Raw genomic sequence first — 20,199 nt, 5'->3', positions numbered from 1 at the left:
GTTGACCAACCTGGCAATTCGACCCGTGTTATAAGCAAGGTTAAACTCGAGTCACCCTCTAAATAATGGGCAACCTGGGTTTAATGTGAAAGTGCTGAACCCGGGTCAGACTCGTGATCGAGCTCCTGGGTCGTACACAGCAATAGAGATGTGAAAGCGGTATAACAGGGTCTACCATGCAAAATGAGTTTGAGATTCACATGCTTGATTTACCTATATCCAGCCACAGTTGCATCTCCTGATGTCACCTCAATATCTCCAGTCAGCATTTTGAAAGTGGTCGTCTTTCCAGCTCCATTCACTCCCAGCAGACCAAAGCACTGACAGAAACACATTTATACATTGAAAATGTATGTCCAAAGAATGGTAAAGAGATAGACAGACAGATAGCCAAGTATATAATAATTCAGCACCAGCCAGCATACAATACAGCCCTTAATGTAGACAACAGAGCGTGAACTACCAGGACTGTAGGTTGACTTGGCTAAGGCTAACAGGGTTGGAAGGTCGACAATGGAAATGTCGACAGACAAAAGGTCGACATGAGTTTTTCACGCTTTTGTCCTGAATGTCATCAAAATGGACACCGTCAAAGTGTCCAGCGTCCCCTCGGGCACACTATTTTATTCTCCCACCACACCATAGTGGATGGCAGGGCATGAAATACTGCTTGTCGGCACATGTCGGCTCAAAACAAAAAGTGAAAAATGTCGACCTTTTCACTGTGGACCATCTCATTGTTGACCTAATGCTTGGTCGACCTTTCAACCCTCTCGACATTAGCCATGTTGACCTATTTCATGTGTCACCCTAAGCCATGTCCACCTTCAGTGGCCGACACAATGCATTTTAACCTAAATAGGGTCGACCTAATGACCGTCACCCCTCGGCATGAGGGGGAATCTACACTGTGACATGTCGACCCAGTGTATGTATGTCTATTACTGTGGTCATGAGTGTGGCAGTCGCTTGTGAGCAGCTGCCTGGTACAATGAATAAAGTTTTTGAAATGAGACAAGGCCATGTGACATCAGCACTAGCAGACAGAAGAGAACGCTGCAGCGTGTACAGGACACCCACAGCTAGGAGACACAGTAGAAGGTAAGTGTACTGTACAGTATTTGGGCTGCAGCGGCTGGATATAAGGGTTGGAGCTGAGTAATTAGAAGATTCAGGACGAGATGTACTAAGCCTTGAAAAGTGATAAAAAGGAAAATAAACCTCCAACAAATTAGCTTCTACCTAACATTTTCAAACACAGCCAGTGATATGGCCGGTAGGAGCTGATTGGCTGGTCATTATCACTTTTCAAGCTTAGTACATCTGTTCCTAAAACTGAAATAGGCAAGAGATTATGATATGGATAATGTCACGTGTGCCAATAGATAGACACGTCTGATTGCTGGTGTTAGACACACCCAATGGGCAGTGTTAGACACGCCAAAAAGGTGGTGCTAGACACACCCCTTTAATGGTGCACCCCCTAATAAAATGTGCTGCGCACACCTTTGCATAGGTTACTAGCATTTTGTCTACTTCTCATTAATGTGCGCTCGGAGTTGCTATCACTGCTGCTTACATTTTCATAATGAGAGGCTGTTGCTGCCCAATCCCCACTGTTCAAACAGGAGCCGAATGTTCCAGTTCCAGAGCAGCGCTATTTTTCAGCAGGAACCAGCAGGAACTCAGTTCCTGAACCTCTAATTAAATATGACATCATCAGGAACTGGGTTCCGGAATCTGATCTGGACCAAAATGTACTTTCCATAAGATAAGTTGGTACTCTTTACCTAGAAGGGCGCCCACGATTTTGATTGTGGGCATCGTTAGGGAAAAAAATCGCGACCGACGCGATGACCGTGATTTCCCATAGGGAACAATGTTAAATGTCCCAATTGACCCGATTTTCCATTTCAATGGCCCAATTGACCCGATTTTCCATAGGGAACAATGTTAAATGGCCCACAGAGGCCAAATAGGCACCCTAAAGTGTGAAATGGCCCCCCAATTGTTAACGCCACCCCACGACGCTGACAGCTGTGAAGCCCGCGAGGGGAGGCGGATACCTGTGAAGGTATCCGCCTCCCCTCGCAGGGCTCGCTGCGCTCGCCACGCTTCGGGCTCGGTGGCTCGCTGCGCTCACCACACTTTCTATTCTCAACTCCACGCCGACGTGGATAGTGGGGGTATGAAAAGGTAGTAGGACGCGTACCGCCGCCCCTCGCGGGCTCGCTGCGCTCGCCACGCTTTGGGTTGACGTTGATCGTGGGGTGGCAGTAACAATTGGGGGGGCCATTTCACACTTCAGGGTGCCTATTTGGCCTCTGTGGGCCATTTAACATTGTTCCCTATGGAAAATCGGGTCAATTGGGACATTGAACAGGAAAATCGAGTCAATTGGGACATTTAACATTGTTCCCTATGGGAAATCGCGGTCATCGCATTGCATGCGATTTTTTAGTACATGCGATGCCCGCGATGGCCGCGATGGGCGCCCTTCTAGGTAAAGAGTACCGATAAGTTTTATTTTAAAGTCCCCTGTGAGTGCCTTTCTTTCTAAATACAATATATACATATCTCTCTCTCTATTTTTATATAATTGATCCACCCCCAGATGCATGCCAGACCTGGAGTTCCTCGACCTAGTTTTCCAGAAAAATAGTACTGTTCCAGAGTAACCGGCACATGAATAATATGGGCAGTCTGAAGTATTTGCTTTCAGAATAAGGTGCCATCTTTCCTAAATTATCACTGGAAAGATTGTGCTGGCGGCAGGGTGACCCATTCTTGCAGTAGTGTTGGGCAGTATCTCGGTCGCTCATACATTCCCTTATCCCTAATACATACCTCCCCAGGCCGGACACCAATGCAGAGCTTGTCCACAGAAGGGGTCTGTCTACCCGCATAAGTCTGCAGAGGAGTAAAAGCAAGTCTAAATTAAATCAAATTAATACAATTCATTTATGTATTCCAATTATTTTGTACAGCATTAGAACAACTAAGTATTCAGCGGAACAAGCCATATTCACTTATTGTTTTCCTTTTTTGTTTACAGTTTCAAGTCATTACTATGACAACATCTTTGTTTACACAACATTTTAGAAAAAGCAGAATGCTGGTAATTTGGGTGCTTGGCTATCTCTGGATTATGCACACTGAGCCTGATTCTGACTCGCACTGCATGCCATCACATTTGGTTTTAGCCATAACATCAACCTGTATCATGGGTGTAATAATATTAGGAAGGGGAAGACGGCTCATACCCTCCAATATCTCTTGGCTAAAAACCCATACAGATAAGGAAAGGGGGTACTGCCACAGGTATAGTGGCCATGTCCCTGTAGTGCTGCATTAAAAGGGCGTAGAAATCACACCCAGTACAGCCCCTGTGTTGTTGGGAGTGGGAATCAGTAGCGTAACTATACATTTTGCTCCCCCCTGCCAAAAAGTTTGTGCCCCCCGGCTCCTCTCCAGCGTAACGGAGAAGCTGAAGCACAAGAGAGGCAGAGGGACCAGCAGGCACTTCTGCTTCCCCTGGCTCAGACGCGTCCCAGGCCGCCCCAGCACGCCCATCCTGTACACAGTAGCCAATAGCCGGCTCTGTGTACAGTCAATTAAATCAGTGGGGAGATTTGTCGTCTCTGTCATGGCTGACTCGCTTCCGGTGCTCAGCCTGCAGGCAGCGGCAGGCATCAGCATGTCAGTGAGTTGAGCGGGTGCTGGCACCCACACAGACCCTGCTGCTGCTTGCTTCCCCAAGCGGCTGCTGGGGCTGCCTTACAGTAGTTACGCCACTGGTGGGAATGATACATTTGCAATTTATAGCATTTACAAGCAACATATATTACCTCTATTTCACTCATTCTTCTTTTCCTAAAACCATTTATTCTCAGTAACAATAGTAATTTAGGACATAGGTAAATGATGGAGCGTATGGAGCTAACAATTGAGAGATGCGGCCATATTCAGCGTTGCTACGCCAGTTTCAGGCTGTTCTTCCTCAGCAGAAGCCGTTTACAGTCATTAGTATCTCAAATGCATGTTACATATTATGATAAAAATAAATCTTATGCTAAAGTAATATGTTATTTTAATATATTATGTTGAAAAAATATCTAAATATTCTAGTTTTCTCTCAAGAATAATGTAAAAGTCATAGCATAATATAAGCTCATTTGCCAATTGGTCACCTAACAATAGTGCTACATTACAATAAGAACACTGTGGACAAACTCCGGCACCCTCAGCTTCTTGAATCCTATTACATGAAGGAAAAACAGACACACAAACATACAGTCTATCAGTCTTGGCACATAACAATGTTTTACCTTTGATAATTCCATTAGTCTTAATATATCACTCTTCCCTCCTCCTTTCATGATCCTCTGTCTCTCCTGTGCAACATCTTCATCCTCACCTATAATCTGCCCTTTAGGGGGCTCTGCAAACCTTCAATACAGATAATGGTGAACAACATGATGGTAAACAAGGATTTTATGAACCATCATATTTTTATAAAAGAAAAGTCAAATAATGCTAATGGTTGTGGCTGGATCAACTGGTGTGAGGCCAGTGAGCTGTAGATCATCTTTGGATAGGTTCAGATAGACATGCTATCTTGTAAACATAGTATTTCCACCTATGGACAGATTGGTCCTTCTCATAGGGCAGTGGTTCCCAAACTGTGGGCCTAGGCACACTTGCAGGGGTGCCCTGGGTTGGTGGCCCAGGACCAACTCAAATTAATTATGGTCAAAGTATTAGGCAAAACCAGTGCTGGTGGCTTCCAATCATAATTTATATGGACAAACGGAAGCAAATCCTGTTCCTCACCACAAAATTTAACTTATGAATGACATATAAACAAAAATGTAGTTATTATTATTTTTTTTATGTGTTATTAAGAAACTTGTGGCCTATGAGGTGCCATGAAAAAAATTGTGATTCGCTAGTCTGCAGTGATTCAAAAAAGTTTGGGAACTATTGTCATACTGTAGGGCATTATGTCACTTTGTGTGAATTCATCCTTAAGCATATACAGATGGAGCCTGTCATTGTTGTGGGTCCTGGTGATTCTATCACCAACCGCCAGGACCCACCATCAGACAGAAGGGGGTGCACGCGCATGAAATGCTTGTGCACCCCGTTCTGTCTGAGCCCTCCACCGCCTCCCCGCCGCTCCCTGCACCCTTCCCCTCCCCCCCCCAACCCTGCCTGTTTCACTGAAGCGATGACAGGCAGGAAAGAGCTCCCCTCCGCCATGTTGACAGGGACGCACTTGCGTGTGAGACGCTCGCGCGTCCCCGTCAGATGGAGCACCTCTCCACCAGCTCTCGCCAGCGCAGGGTTTCTAGATCCCCTGCGCTGTCTGAGAGGCGCTCCCTCTGTAGGTATGTGTTTGTGTATTGCATGTTATTTTCTTGTCACTGTGAACACTGAACTGTCTGCAACTTGTAGGCACTACCAATATTTATCAGATCTGCTGTTTTCCATGCCATCATAGCATAAATCATTATGGACACCAGATACTCCTTTACCCTATTCCACTAGCTTAAATATCCCGGGTTTTGCACAGGAGCGCGCAAAACCCGGGATTGCAGGCAGGTGAAAATGCTCCCTGTAGAAATAACCCAGGTCGTAAGATCCGGCATCTCAACCCGGATAGCGAGCAGGATTCAACCCGGCTCACTGTGCAGTGTAAACAGATAACCCAGGTCAATGCGACCTGGGTCCCGTTCACTGCAATGCAATAGCTGGCGCTGGGAGATGCTCTCATCTCCCAGCGCAGGCTCAGGACCCATCTCCGTTGTCATTACCCGCCAGGCATTATGCCGGGAAGGGTCGCACCCGGGTTGGAGCCAGGGAAAATCTCTGGTGCGACCTGGCTTGTAGATGGAAAAGGGTCTAATTGAATAAATAGCTTTAACTAAACATTGTAAATGTTACTAAATACTGATTTATAAATGTAGTTAAAAGGTTGGCAGTCATGTAACCACATTAACGTCGATAGTTGTGCCTAGGAGGACAATATAACACCATGCTTATTGTCAGAATGCCCACATAATGGTTAAACTGCAGGGTGAAGGGTTAGGTTGTGTGTGTGTGTGTGTGTGTGTGTTGGGGGGGGGGGGGGGGGGTTAGCATTAGGCACTAGAGAGAGGGTTAGGGATTAAGGCAAGGCATAGCGGGGGAATACCCACTATAACAGCTGTAATCCAGAAGTGATGTTGCATGGACTGCTGCGTCCTGGAAGCTGCAGCCATCACAAGCAGGTTGGCCATCGACCAGAGATAATATGTTGTAATTCTTATATGTCTCCATTTTGTCATTGTCTACATGATGGATGTCAAAAGTCTGAATGTCGGCATATCATGCTACAGCCTATTTTATGTTGAAGAAACCTGTACTTTAGGGACAGACTTTCACCTAAGTATGGAGCATTTTAGTAGTACTTATAGTTTAGAAGCCATCATGCTTTCTACTCTACAGTACAGGGCTGACTCTTACCATGTGCTGAGGAAGAAACGGTTTTGAATTAGTAGATTCAATCCAAAGTAGACAACTCCTTCAACTGCCATAGCACATATATTTCTCCCCAGGAACTCCCACTGGAATGGGTTTACGACATGCTCCTCACCTAGGCAGAAAACAACAGAGAACACAATAGTTTTGTTGTGGCCGAAGTACTGGGAATACACAACGTTTGGATTTGGTATGAAACCCTGAAGGAAGCGCGTGTAGCTCTCCCAATGTTCAAGAGCAACCAAGTCTTTTATACGGATATTCTTCCGACAATTCATTATTTTTATATTTAATCATGACTCATTTGAACATCAATGTTTGTTCATTTCTTTTTTAAAGCATAATACAGCCGTCAGTCACAGAAAATAGATGGGTATATAATCAATCCAACATAATGCGCTCTCAGGTGACATTCTATGGAATGCGATTTGCGTTTTTTTGCGTTAATTAGACAACAAAATGGCGATATCGCATTTTTCCTTCAAATCGCCAATTTAATGGGATGCGCTAAGGGACTGAAATCGCATATTATGTGCGTTAAGGCATGCTGACCAAAAGTGCGAGATTAATTCGCATTTTTATCGCATCCAGATGTTTTCGTACAGAACAGTATACAACTCGCTTATTTAATGCTATGCGCATTTGCAAATCGCAATTTTTAGTTGTCTAATTATCGCACTTATTTCAGACCAGGGTCTGTTTGGCGAATTAGCCAGAACCCTGCACAGATCGCAATGTTCTGCACTAACCCCCTGGCTGGTCAGCATGGGCAGGGGTCCTGGGGAAGTGGGGACCCCCCCAATGAAGGGGTCCCCCCCCCTCCAGGACTTACCAGCCCATGCTGATAGTCCGGGGCTGTCCCCGATGCCCCTGGGCGGTGGGCATCGGGCTGATGAATTGTGTAAAAAAAAGAAGTAAAACTATTGTTTTCTACTGGCGAACTATGAGTCCCAGCAAGCCTACCCCGCATGCTGGGACTTGGAGAACCACAAGTCCCAGCATGCGGGGCATTAAAGGGCCCGCTGGCACTTGTAGTTCTACAGTACAAAAAATAGTTAAAGAAAACACACTGACACCCTGAAAAATTAAAGTTTAATACACACAGAACACACACACACTGATACTTACCTACCTTGAGCCCGTAGGTCGGTCCCTGGATCCTGGGTCCGGGCTCCGGGGCTCCAGGGCAGAAGAGTCCGGTTCCGGGGCCTTGGTCCTGGTTCCGGGGCTGGTCCTGGGGTTCCGGGGCTCCTGGCCTGAAGAATCCAAGGTCCAGGTACCTAAGGAAGGAAATCCTACTCACCTGGTCCCCGGCGACGACCTCGGCATCCTCTCCGGCTGAAGCGCTGCTCCCATCTGGTACCCGGCTTACAGGACTTCACCGGCGCAGAGATGTTCCTTCTTTGGCGTCTCTGGACAGAATGATTTCTGGCCAATCAGGAGCCGAGAAAGTCGGCTCCTGATTGGCCAGAAATCATTCTGACTAGAGACGCCGAGGAAGAAACATCTCTGCTCTAGATGCGCAGAGATGTTTCTTCCTCGGCGTCTGTATTCAGAATGATTTCTGGCCAATCAGGAGCCGACTTTCTCGGCTCCTGATTGGCCAGAAATCATTCTGTCCAGAGACGCCGAGGAAGGAACATCTCTGCGCCGGTGAAGTCCTGTAAGCCGGGTACCAGATGGGAGCAGCGCTTCAGCCGGAGAGGATGCCGAGGTCGTCGCCGGGGACCAGGTGAGTAGGATTTCCTTCCTTAGGTACCCCTGGGGACTACCTCGGATCCCGGATTCTACAGGCCAGGAGCCCCGGAACCCCAGGACCAGCCCCGGAACCAGGACCAAGGCCCCGGAACCGGACTCTTCTGCCCTGGAGCCCCAGAGCCCGGACCCAGGATCCAGGGACCGACCTACGGGCTCAAGGTAAGTATCAGTGTGTGTGTGTTCTGTGTGTATTAAACTTTTATTTTTCAGGGTGTCAGTGTGTTTTCTTTAACTATTTTTTGTACTGTAGAACTACAAGTGCCAGCGGGCCCTTTAATGCCCCGCATGCTGGGACTTGTGGTTCTCCAAGTCCCAGCATGTGGGGTAGGCTTGCTGGGACTCATAGTTCGCCAGTAGAAAACAATAGTTTTACTTCTTTTTTTTACACAATTCATCAGCCCGATGCCCACCTCCCAGGGGCATCGGGGACAGCCCCGGACTATCAGCATGGGCTGGTAAGTCCTGGAGGGGGGGGACCCCTTCATTGGGGGGGTCCCCACTTCCCCAGGACCCCTGCCCATGCTGACCAGCCAGGGGGTTAATGCTTTGGCCGCGGGACCTTATATAATAAGTGTCCCCCGGCTGTGGCATTACCCTGCTGGCTGGTTGGGTCCGGTGCTGGTTCTTAAAATACGGGGGACCCCTTACCATTTTGTCCCCCGTATTTTGGGAACCAGCGCCGGACCTTGAGCCTGGTGCTGGTTTCATGAAATCAAGAGGACCCCGATTTGTCGGGGACCCTGATTTTATGTCACCAGCACCCGGGGCTGGTTATGCTCGGGCGGGGGACCCCGCGCGCGTTTTTTTTTTTTTTACTTTGCGCTTTCCTGCAAACGTGCGATTTTCAGACATGAAAATCGCACATTTTCAGGACTAAAGACAGCGCACCAATTCGCCGCAAATCGCACCACTTCGCACTTTTCAGCCTCCAAAACGCATCACATTAAATATGCGAATTTTGACAGAAAAGTGCAATTTCAAAAAGTGCGATTTGCGGCGATGTGGTGCGCTAAAAAAACATGCGCATTTATCTCAACGCATAGAATGTCACCCTAAGGGTTAAATGTAATAGGATGAGAGAATCAGAAAGTGAGAGATTTTGTAAGGAATCTACAGTTTTTTAAAAGCGGCAATCATTACCACTGCAAAACCACACTGGTTTTGCAGTGTAAATGATTGCCACCTTAAAAAACTTGGAGATTTCTTATCAAATCTCTCACTTTCTGAGTGTCTCATGTACATCCATGGTCAGGTATAAAGGAATTTAAGCCTTGCACTCACCAAAACGAGCGTACACGTCAGTCACTGCTTGATTCATCGCCAAATCAATGAGTCCCCGGCCCAGGCAGAAGTGCGGGAAGATTAACAGCAGATCCTTCAGTCTCTCATTGAACCTTAACAAAGCCTAAAGGGAAAAAATAGTAATACAGTGAAACAAACCTCAGTTTAGTAGTAAACAACCAAATTGTATAACTATGTAAACAAGGCACCTTTGTCATACAGTACATATTCCATAACACATATTGTATAATAGCGGGAGATGTATCAAGCCTTTGAGAAAGCTTCTAGTTATCAATTATCTAGCACCATCTATGAAATGAGGGTTACAAGCTTATGAGGGTTACAAGAAAAAAGTAGACCATAGCAGCCAGCTATGGTCTACTTTTTTCTTCTCCACTTTATCTCCAAGGCTTGATACATTTCCCCCAAGGTTCATTTCTGAGATCACAATACATGGGTGTCTGTATATACAATGCTTCTAATGTTTTATTATTCGGGCTTGTTAGGAATCTTGACTTTACAGTGCAGTTCATTGTCTCTGCCTGCAACTAGTTTGGGCTGCTGAATTGCAGGTTATTCAAACATGATCGCTGGGCTGTGAATTCGCAGGCCAGCCAATGATCAAATGTCTGCGCATGTATACGGATTGTAGTGCTCATGCGCAAGGCCAACCAGCGATAGAATCCAACCTAATTTTTAATTGCAAGCCACTTGCAAGTAGATTGGCAGAAGGCTGATGTTTGTGGGTGTCACCCGACCTTGTACTGGGAGTGTCAGGAACAACGCAGACTTCTCTGTGCATTTTCAGGGAGGGTGTATGAGGTCAGCTCCGGCCCCGGACAGCCTATAGCACTGGCTATATTTGCGCTTGTTTAGGAACTCTGTCATTCTAAATATATGAAGCTAGTTGTAATTGTCAGTTTAAATCATTGGAGCTGAGCAGATCTTTGTGCCTGATTTGCTGCGCATGCCCCAAAACTGCACGCACAGAGGAATTATTTACAAAGTGACCAGTAGTAGGCATTCTGAGGAGGTAATGACTCGAGGCATGTTCAAAAAAACGTGGGTACATCAAGGCCACTTTCTGAGCATTGCTCAGTCAGCCATTGCTAATTAATTTGCATCTGTAGGGGCCCCGACATCCCAGGAGAACCGCTCAGTCTGAGACAGCAAGCCTGCCTTATTGGCTGTTATTGGTTACACGCATGCTCTCCACAGCGTGTTACATAATTATTGGATACATGCATGCTCTCCACAGCGTGTTATAGAATTCCTGCCTTATTGGCTGTTATTGGTTACATGCATGCTCTCCACAGCCTGTTATATAATAAGCCTGCCTTATTGGCTGCTACTGGCTACATGCATGCTCTCCACAGCCTGTTATATAATAAGCCTTGCCTTATTGGCTCTTATTGGTTACATGCATGCTCTCCACAGCCTGTTATAGAATTCCTGCCTTATTGGCTGTTATTGGTTACACGCATGCTCTTTACAGCGTGTTACATAATTATTGGGTACATGCATTCTCTCCACAGCGTGTTATAGAATTCCTGCCTTATTGGTTGTTATTGGTTACATGCATGCTCTTCACAGCCTGTTATATAATAAGCCTATATAATAAGCCTGCCTTATTGGCTGTTATCGGTTACATGCATGCTCTCCACAGCGTGTTATATAATTCCTGCCTTATTGGCTGTTATTGGTTACATGCATGCTCTCCACAGCCTGTTATATAATAAGCCTGCCTTATTGGCTGTTATTGGTTACATGCATGCTCTCCACAGCCTGTTATATAATTCCTGCCTTATTGGCTGTTATTGGTTACACTCATGCTCTCCACAGCCTGTTATATAATACGCCTGCCTTATTTGCTGTTATTGGTTACATGCATACTCTCTACAACAGGCATGTCCAAACTATGGCCCTCCAGCTGTTGTGGAACTACACATCCCAGCATGCCTTGCCATAGTTTTAGCATTACATAATAGCAAACCTGTTGCAAGGCACGATGGGACTTGTAGTTTCACAACAGCTGGAGGGCCATAGTTTGGACATGCCTGCTCTACAGCGTCTTATATAATTTCTGCCTTATTGTCTGTTATTATTTACATGCATGCCCTCCACAGCATGTTATATAATAAGCCTGCCTTATTGTCTGTTATTGGTTACACGCATGCTTTTCACAGCGTGTTATTTAATAAGCCTGCCTTATTAGCTGTTATTGGTTACATGCATTCTCTCCACAGCCTCAGTGGCGTAGCTCCAATAAAGGCAGCCCCCGCGGCTGCTTGGGGGAGCCGCCTGCGGTGGGCGCCCGGCGTACTAACCAGTGTGCAGGGAGAGATGACAGGCAGCAGCGCCGGCTGGGATGATAGCAGCAGCTGCTGCTGGACGGGACTCAGGAGCCGGGGCTTACATAGGAGCCAGGGCGGCAGTAGCAGCAGAGGAACTGGAAGTCACTTTACTTTCAGTTTCACTTTCCACGCTGCAGTTCTGAGCCCCGGCCCCCGCCTTCTCACTCCAGTCACTGCTGAGAACAAGCATGGATTCCTGGAGCTGGAGCTGCTGCCTCTTCTCTGCCATTGGACAATAAAGCTGGCCCCTGCAAACACCTGCTGCTGGTCTCCCTAGTGCTGCTGCTGGCAGGCCCTCCACCCAGCGCCAGTGGTATGTTACAATATTAAGAATATCTTGGGATATATGTATAGATGTAATTTTGTGGACATATGGATGTATGTATGCATGAGGGTGCAGTGTATGTATGTATGTATGTATGTATGTATGTATGAGGGAGGCAGTGTATGTATGTATGTATGTATGTATGCATAAGGAAGTCAGTGTATGTATGTATGTATGTATGAGGTAGGCAGTGTATGGATGTACTGTATGTATCAGGGATATGCAGTGTGTGTTTGTATGTATGTATGTATGTATGTATGTATGTATGAGGGAGGCAGTGTATGTATGTATGTATGTATGTATGCATGCATGCATGAGGTAGTGTATGGATGGTTGTATGTATGTATGTATGAGGTAGGCAGTGTATGGATGTACTGTATGTATCAGGGAGGCTATGTATGTATGTATGTATGTATGTATGTATGTATGAGGTAGGCAGTGTATGTATGTATGTATGTATGAGGTAGTCCACACTTTTCTAGGAACCTGCATGAAACTGCCCCCCCCCCATTTATTTATTGTAGTGCCCCCGCTGTCATTTTTTCTGGATCCCTGTGTGTGTGTGTGTGTGTGTGTGTGTGCGCGCGTGCGTGTGTGTATGTGTGTGTATATATATATATATTTAGTTAGTGGGGGGGCGCCACAACTTTTTTGGCTTGGGGGAGCAAAATTTATAGTTACGCCACTGCACAGCCTGTTATATAATAAGCCTGCCTTATTGGCTGTTATTGGTTACATGCATGCTCTCCACAGCCTGTTATATAATAAGCCTGCCTTATTGGCTGTTATTGGTTACATGCATGCTCTCCACAGCCTGTTATATAATAAGCCTGCCTTATTGGCTGTTATTGGATACATGCATGCTCTCCACAGCGTGTTATATAATAAGCCTGCCTTATTTGCTGTTATTGGTTACATGCATACTCTCTACAGCGTGTTATATAATAAGCCTGCCTTATTGTCTGTTATTAGTTACATGCATGCTTTTCACAGCGTGGTATATAATAAGCCTGCCTTATTGTCTGTTATTGGTTACACGCATGCTTTTCACAGCGTGTTATTTAATAAGCCTGCCTTATTGTCTGTTATTGGTTACATGCATGCTCTCCACAGCCTGTTATATATAATAAGCCTTCTCTTATGCCCCTTTCCCACTGCAGCTAAAAAACAGTAACTTGCCGATTTTCAGCGCAATTTACAGTTTTAAGGCTGCAGTGGGATAGTGCCAGAGTTGAAATACCGTTTAAAGTTAAATGGTATTTCAACCCGTTTTTAAAGCAGAGTCCTACACGTTAAAATAACGTTTAAGAGGCAGTGGGAATGCCTCTTAAACGTTATTTAGCCTCCAGGCAGTCCCAGTGCCTGATGAGAACTAGTAGTTCTCACTTTGTGCATGTGTAATAAGTGCACGTGCATAATAATGAGCCGCTCATTACATATGCACATATGTAATGAGCGGCTCATTATTATGCACGTGCACTCATTACATATGCGCAAAGTGAGAACTACTAGTTCTCATCAGGCACTGGGACTGCCTGGACCCCGCATGGACCCCCGCTGCCTCCCCACTGCCCTGCATCCCTGTGCAGGTAAGTACAAGAGGAGGGGAGTTGGTGGCACAGGGCAGGTACGGGGGTTAGGCACTCTTTACACTTGGGGGGGGGAGGCTGGGGAGGGATTAGGCACTCTTTACACTGGGGGGGGGGGTAGGCACTCTACATTTTACACAGTTCACTGCAATGGGAATGGTACTTAAATGGTATTTAAAACGGTAATCTGCTGCAGTGGGAATGCTAATACCGTTTTAAATACCGTTTAAGATTACCAGTACTTTAAACTGGTCTGCAGTGGGACAGCAGCATTACTCACCCTGTTGTTTTCAAAGAGATCCAGGACGAAAGTAATAGCGCTGCTGTTTATGCCAATAAAGAGGTTCATACAAGATAAAGCAACATAGGCTGTGCTTGGCACATTAAACAGATATGATGCGGGATACATCATAGGAATTACAGCCCATCTGCAAATACAAAGGATTTATCATCAGGTTTAGCACTCTTTCAATAAATGCAACACTATATACATTTCTTAGTCTGCTCCTGGGCCCTTGTGTTTGGTTTTCAACTTTTTATTTAAATGTTCACAAACCTATGCAATACTGCTCACAGAGGGCCTGATTCAGACCTGTTTGCTGTGCTGCAAATTCGCAGCACGTGCGATTATCGGACAGCCATGCATGCTAGAGAAGGCTAGCCTTCGCTGGCTGCTTGCATGTTGATTGACACCCTGCGGGCGTTTTTGGGCGGTAACCCAGATTGCCCAGATAACACAGGCATTCCCTGGCCATTGGGAAGGAGGGATGGTAACGTCATCAGCAGCCTCCTTCTCCTCACGGCCTTTGCAGCACTGAGCAAGTCTAGACTCACTGGGGCTTGCAAGCGGGGGAACATCATTTGATGGTGAGTGATTTTCCCAGCCTTGCACAGGGGGCTCGGCCTTTGCTGGACTCTGAACACTTGTAGCGCAGTGAGCAGGTCTGAATCAGAGACACAAATATAATTGCATACTTGGTAACCTATGTCACATAAAACAGTAAAGTGCATAAAACATGACGAAGGTTCAAATAAGAAGGCAATACAATCAGCAACAAATTTTCTTTCATATCATATGCAAACTATTAGAAAAACTAGACTCTCTAATACCACTTTCAGAATAAAGTCTTGGCTTCAACCCGGCTCAGACCTGGGAAACAGATCACAATTTGAAGTCGGGGTTACCCCTTTAACACATGGGTGACAACCCGGGTTATTCCTATGTCATTACCCTTCGCATGTAATCCAATGACCCGGGTCTTTTGGAATTCACTGGTACTTGGTATTTGCAAGCGCTGTCCCTGGATAATCAAACATTTCAGGCATTACCCAGGTCACATCTTTCAGACCTAAGCCAGTTTGTCTATTTGAGTTGCAAGTCCTGGAAAAAAACCTTATAGCCTGGTCTGGGTTGACTTGATACACATAAAAAAAATCTGAGGAAAAGGGTATAAATTGCATCCTCAATCAGAAATATGCCCAGACATTGCTTGTATCATGTGCACTGTAAAACATAATTTGTGCTTTCGATGATGAAGCATGTAAGACCAAGACAGAGCCAAAGACCACCATCTAGTGGCCATTCTTAGACAAGCACCTGTCATAATGCACACAAAGTTTGTGACTAGTATGACACATTAAAACGGTTTTGTTATTTTTCTAGGGGAAATGAGGGATGTATTGAGTGCTGGCACAAGTCCACCAAACATGTTACATGCATGTTACATGGCGGGATACCCGGATTTGGCCCCCCAAAACGCTGGGATTTTAATCCCAGGATTGGAGCTTCCAATCCTGGGATTAATGCCGGCAAGTTTTTGAGCACTCGCTCAGATGCTGCCCGGCTGTTCCCGATGCCCTGCTTGTGGCTCTGCGCAGCATTAAGGTCAGAGGTCATGCTGCCCAGGCCGAACAGTCGCTCCACCTGCCACAGCCTCACTGCATCACTCCCCGGCCCTGCTCCAGCCGCCCGCCTGGCTCCCAGATGCGCCTCCAGCAGCACCGCAACTCTCCCCGGGAAGGGTCCCAGATCCTGGGATCCCAGAATTCCAGGATGGAGCATTTTTCAATCCCGTACTAGGGGATAGACATTGTACACTGGCCACCAGGGAGTCGGCATTGTCCACTATGAAATCATCCTATCTGCAGCTATTACTTACCCATAGAAAAAGAGCAAGGCTATGAGTGCTGGTAGGTTTGACGCGGACGTATAGGCTTTCTTTTCAAACCCAATGAATATTATCACCACCATAGCCACACTTACAGCATAGTTTGCCTAAATAGAAAGTAAAATGAGGAAAAAATGTTTAATAATAAAGCATTAGACACAAATGATAAAAACATATAAGTGTCATAAGAAAAGGAAAATGTTATACTTGGTGGTCACAGGACTAATCATAATTTCCTGCTCAGTGAATCATGCATACATTAGTACGCCAATAGCCAGGACAAACTGCCACTGGCTATTGCAGAACAATTTGATGTACAGTGTGGATATTCCTGCAATGAAATTCTCCATGTGAAATGTTCGATATACATGATGTTCATTTTTTACATACTTTGAGGCATACCTGATTTAGCAGGAGTCTTAAAAGCTTTTTTATCTACTGAAAATATCAAGGATATTGCACCACAATTACTGTGGCAATAATGAGAGTTTGGCCTCTCTCCGTTCTTTCTACATTCGCATTTAGCCGAGTCTAAAAGGAGTATTTTTTAAAGAACGCTCAATAATAGTTCCACTATGGTGCATGTGATTATCCACCAAATTGCCAGTAGAAGATGTATTGCAATAAAAAAAATAACAGGACAAGACCTAATCTTTGCCAGCTTCTATAGAGCTGGTAAAAAAATCATGGCCATTCACTCCTCTGCATAGCGACAGACACCTCTATATGTGCGCACACTCTTCCCTTTGTCTCATTTCAGTAGGCTTGTTCTGCAAATATAAATGCTGTTTTTTTAGCTACTCTGACAAACTAGGAGAGCCTGCGCCATCCTCTGCCAGGAACAATTCCTACCATAGACCGATGCTTGTTTAGTTTCACGGCGGCATCATAACCGCGCACTACTTCCAGGTTCGGCGCTCGTCAAACTTTCTAAAATAAACTAAATAAACTCCATGCCAACGTGGATAGTTCATACCCCCACTATCCACCTTGGCATGGAGTTTATTTTAGATAGCGTGGCGAGCGTAGCGAGCCACTGAGCCCGTAGCGTGGGCGAGCAAAGCGAGCCCCGCAAGGGGACTCAGACGCACGGCCATGCTGCCGCCGTGAAACTAAACAAGTACCCTAATAATAAGTGGTGGCGGTGCTGCATACGGAAGAGAAAAAAGACAGAAAGGTGACCCATGCCTGCACAGAAGGATCAGGTCAGAGGTCGTCCCTCTGACAAAAGATGTTCTGGATCCTATTGACTATCAGATGCAGCAGATAAGCAGTGCAGACTGTGGGGGTTATTCTGGTTGATTCACAAGGCTGCAAATTTGCAGCCTTGTGAGTCCACAAAACCCTTTTGCCGGGCCGCCCCCCCTCGCAGCCTGTGTTCGCACACAGTGGCTGCGAATGGATGTTTAACATAAACATCCATTTGCAGGCTGCAGGGGAACACCCAAAACATTCTGGGGGAGCAAATTAACCAGAATAAACCCGCGGGTCTCTAACACTGCCAGACAAGCAGAGGCAAATTTAGACCTCATGGGGCCCTAGGCAAGATACAGCTTCGGGGCCATCCTCCCTCCAACAAACCAAAGCACTATATTTTTGCTGATGATTGCAGGTGGCACCGATAGAGTACTTCTACCGATAGCGCTCAGCTGCGTGAACATTGGCATCACATATACATCGGAATCAAGCTCTAGGTCTTTTGGAAGTAGGGTCACATTTAAAGAGACTGACCGCTCATTTTACTTTACAAATGATTTTTATCCTATCAAAGAACATCAAAAGGGACTTTGGTAGTGTGGGCGGGTCCATGTGCTGTCATGCGATAGTTGCACAATGTTCCTCTTGGAATATTTTGGATGGCCTGGATACAGTGCTGGTAAGTCACCCCAGCGCCTCAGGTGGGGGTGGGGGGGCGCCCCGCAGCTACACCCACTTCGGGGGTTGCAGGCGCTGCTCATGGCGTGGGATGCCACAGCCGGACACCACCCTCCAACCTGTTCCACGGGGGGAGGGGGTGTCTGGCTGTATCGCTACATGGGGAGGGGGGGTGTGTATGTGTGCGGCCGTAAGGCCCCTGACCTGCTGCAGGGGAAAGAGGAAGGGGGGTTTGTGGCGCCACTCACCTGGCTGCTGCACAGGGAAAGGGGGGTGCGGCAGCCCCACTGCTCACATGCCACCAACCTGATCCAGGTCCACGTGGGTGGGGGTGTCGTTCACCAAGCTCCACACTGAGGGGGGGGGGCTGCTCCTAAGTGCCGCCCTCAACTGCCTGGATATCTTTATAGGATCTGCTAGATCCTAGGCAGACGCCTAGGCTGCCTTGTGGAAAAATCTGCCTCTGCAGCCAAGGGGCAAATATATGCGGCAGCATGGTGCAACCCCTTTTCCTATAATCCTGTCCTGATGCCAGCGGTGATGACAGAGAAGGTGCCGACCTTGTCCAGCCTATATATAAGTGCCTAGGTAAATTAGGTTATATTTGGATGTGTTCAAACTACACGTCCACCAAATTTATCAGCAGATATATCTCCTACTTGCATAACACGATTGCCTTAACATAAGCAACATATTCTTACAAGCAACGAGAATTGCAACAAATATAACAAGAGGAATTTTCTTTCCCACATTTGGCAACAATATCTCTCATCTGAGACGCTACACCGTATCATTACTATAAGAGACCTATTTGAACACATATTTAGTCCCCACACATGCTGTTTTTAAACACGCACTTATTTTCACTTTGTTTGTTATGTGTATGTTTATTTTATATTTCGCAGTTTTAGTAATACTTTATTAAAGGTTACATTTTATTGGCATTCATTATTTCTCTAAGGTGCACCACACCCAGACACACTTTCTCTTTCTGAGTTAAATGTGATAAATTTTTGTGTCAGTGGTAGCACACCCCTAACAAAGAGAATTTTACAAATCTGTTTCAACCACCAGAATAGGGGGTCACAACCAATACTAACAACCATAATACTCAAATCCTGCGCGGCAAATCCCCCCACCCCGTTCTGTGTTTAAACTACTCCTTACAGAAGTAGTTTGTCTAATATACAGTCATACCTCCATATAGAACAGGTAAGTACAACAGGCAGTATACAGTTTAATGGACAACATTTATTATAGCATGATTACATGGTAAAGGGAAGAAGATTGCATGTCACTTACTATGTCCCAAGAGAAGTTTGTGAGCCAGTAAACAGTTGGAGTGACACCGCTGACAAACTGGAGGTGCTTGGCATTAGATACCCTTTCTTGAATTAAATACAGAACAAAACTTGCTGGGATGAAAGACATGGCAAAGATAACACAAATAGCAACCACAACATCCACCGATGTAGTCAGCCTGGAAAATAAATAATAACTCAATTACAATTCCTTAATACTAAAATACAAAGAGACTGATATACAATTGGGCGGTCATTTGTGCAATGGAAAAAAATTACCCCCACAAGACTGGTTGGACCACAAATGAGCAAAGCCTAAATCAGAATTTTAAATTGAGTGTATCTTAGGCCCCATACACACCAGAAAGATTAGCTCACGATTAGGGCTAATTTCGACCGTTGTAACGACGGTTGTGCATGCATTGTGGGTCAATCGTTCGTTTTTCACTCACAATCAGGATCGTTTGCGACGGGATGCGCGCTCCCGTCACGTCGTGTGTCGCATTGGAGATTTTGCCTCCTGCAGCAGAATCTCCAATCCGACCGCAGGTCGGGTGCTGATTGTATGCACATCTGAAGCACATTGTGTGTGCTCCCGTCGTACGGACCGTCGTTCCAATCCGGCTTGTTTATAAAGACACTCCCACCGCAGCCATTTTGCCTCGTGGATGCCGCAGACAGCACAGCTACGGAGGTTCTCGGCGTGGGAAGCTGCCAAAACAAAAAACAGGTATGTGAACTGCACGCAGCCCTCTACAAAAGCCCTTCCCCACTGTCCACCAATGGTGCCCACCTGTAATGTGTCCCCACTGCCCACCACTGTTTGTTGGTCACAGCACAGCCCACCCCACCTGTATGTGTCCCCACTGTCCACCAATGGTGCCCCACCGCAGGTTGCACAGTGTGCCAGGCGCAGCAATGTAAACAGGCCGCCGCAGGCCACCCCACCTGTAATGTGTATCCACTGGCCTGCTAATTAGGACACAGCAGCCCACCCCACCTGTACTGTGTATCCACTGGCCTGCT

General features: G+C 46.2%; 1 protein-coding gene across 1 annotated transcript in view; it reads right to left on the bottom strand.

The window, feature by feature from the left end:
- The window catches only part of ABCA4 (ATP binding cassette subfamily A member 4), a 227,808-nt gene that overhangs the window by 34,492 nt on the left and 173,117 nt on the right, over nt 1–20,199 (bottom strand). Inside the window, exons 38-45 of the mRNA XM_083157071.1 lie at nt 19,175–19,352; nt 15,989–16,104; nt 14,110–14,257; nt 9,562–9,685; nt 6,508–6,637; nt 4,329–4,449; nt 2,848–2,910; nt 214–320 (exon numbers count right to left, since the gene is read on the bottom strand). Coding sequence (XP_083013197.1) covers nt 214–320; nt 2,848–2,910; nt 4,329–4,449; nt 6,508–6,637; nt 9,562–9,685; nt 14,110–14,257; nt 15,989–16,104; nt 19,175–19,352 — 987 coding nt within the window. The remainder of the gene's footprint in view (nt 1–213; nt 321–2,847; nt 2,911–4,328; nt 4,450–6,507; nt 6,638–9,561; nt 9,686–14,109; nt 14,258–15,988; nt 16,105–19,174; nt 19,353–20,199) is intronic.

Source organism: Crinia signifera, chromosome 8, assembly GCF_055691185.1.
Source record: "Crinia signifera chromosome 8, ASM5569118v1, whole genome shotgun sequence".
NCBI classification, from domain to species: Eukaryota; Metazoa; Chordata; class Amphibia; order Anura; family Myobatrachidae; genus Crinia; species Crinia signifera.
The sequence above is the reverse complement of the archived record's forward strand: the minus strand, read 5'-3'. Positions and strand labels throughout refer to the sequence as shown.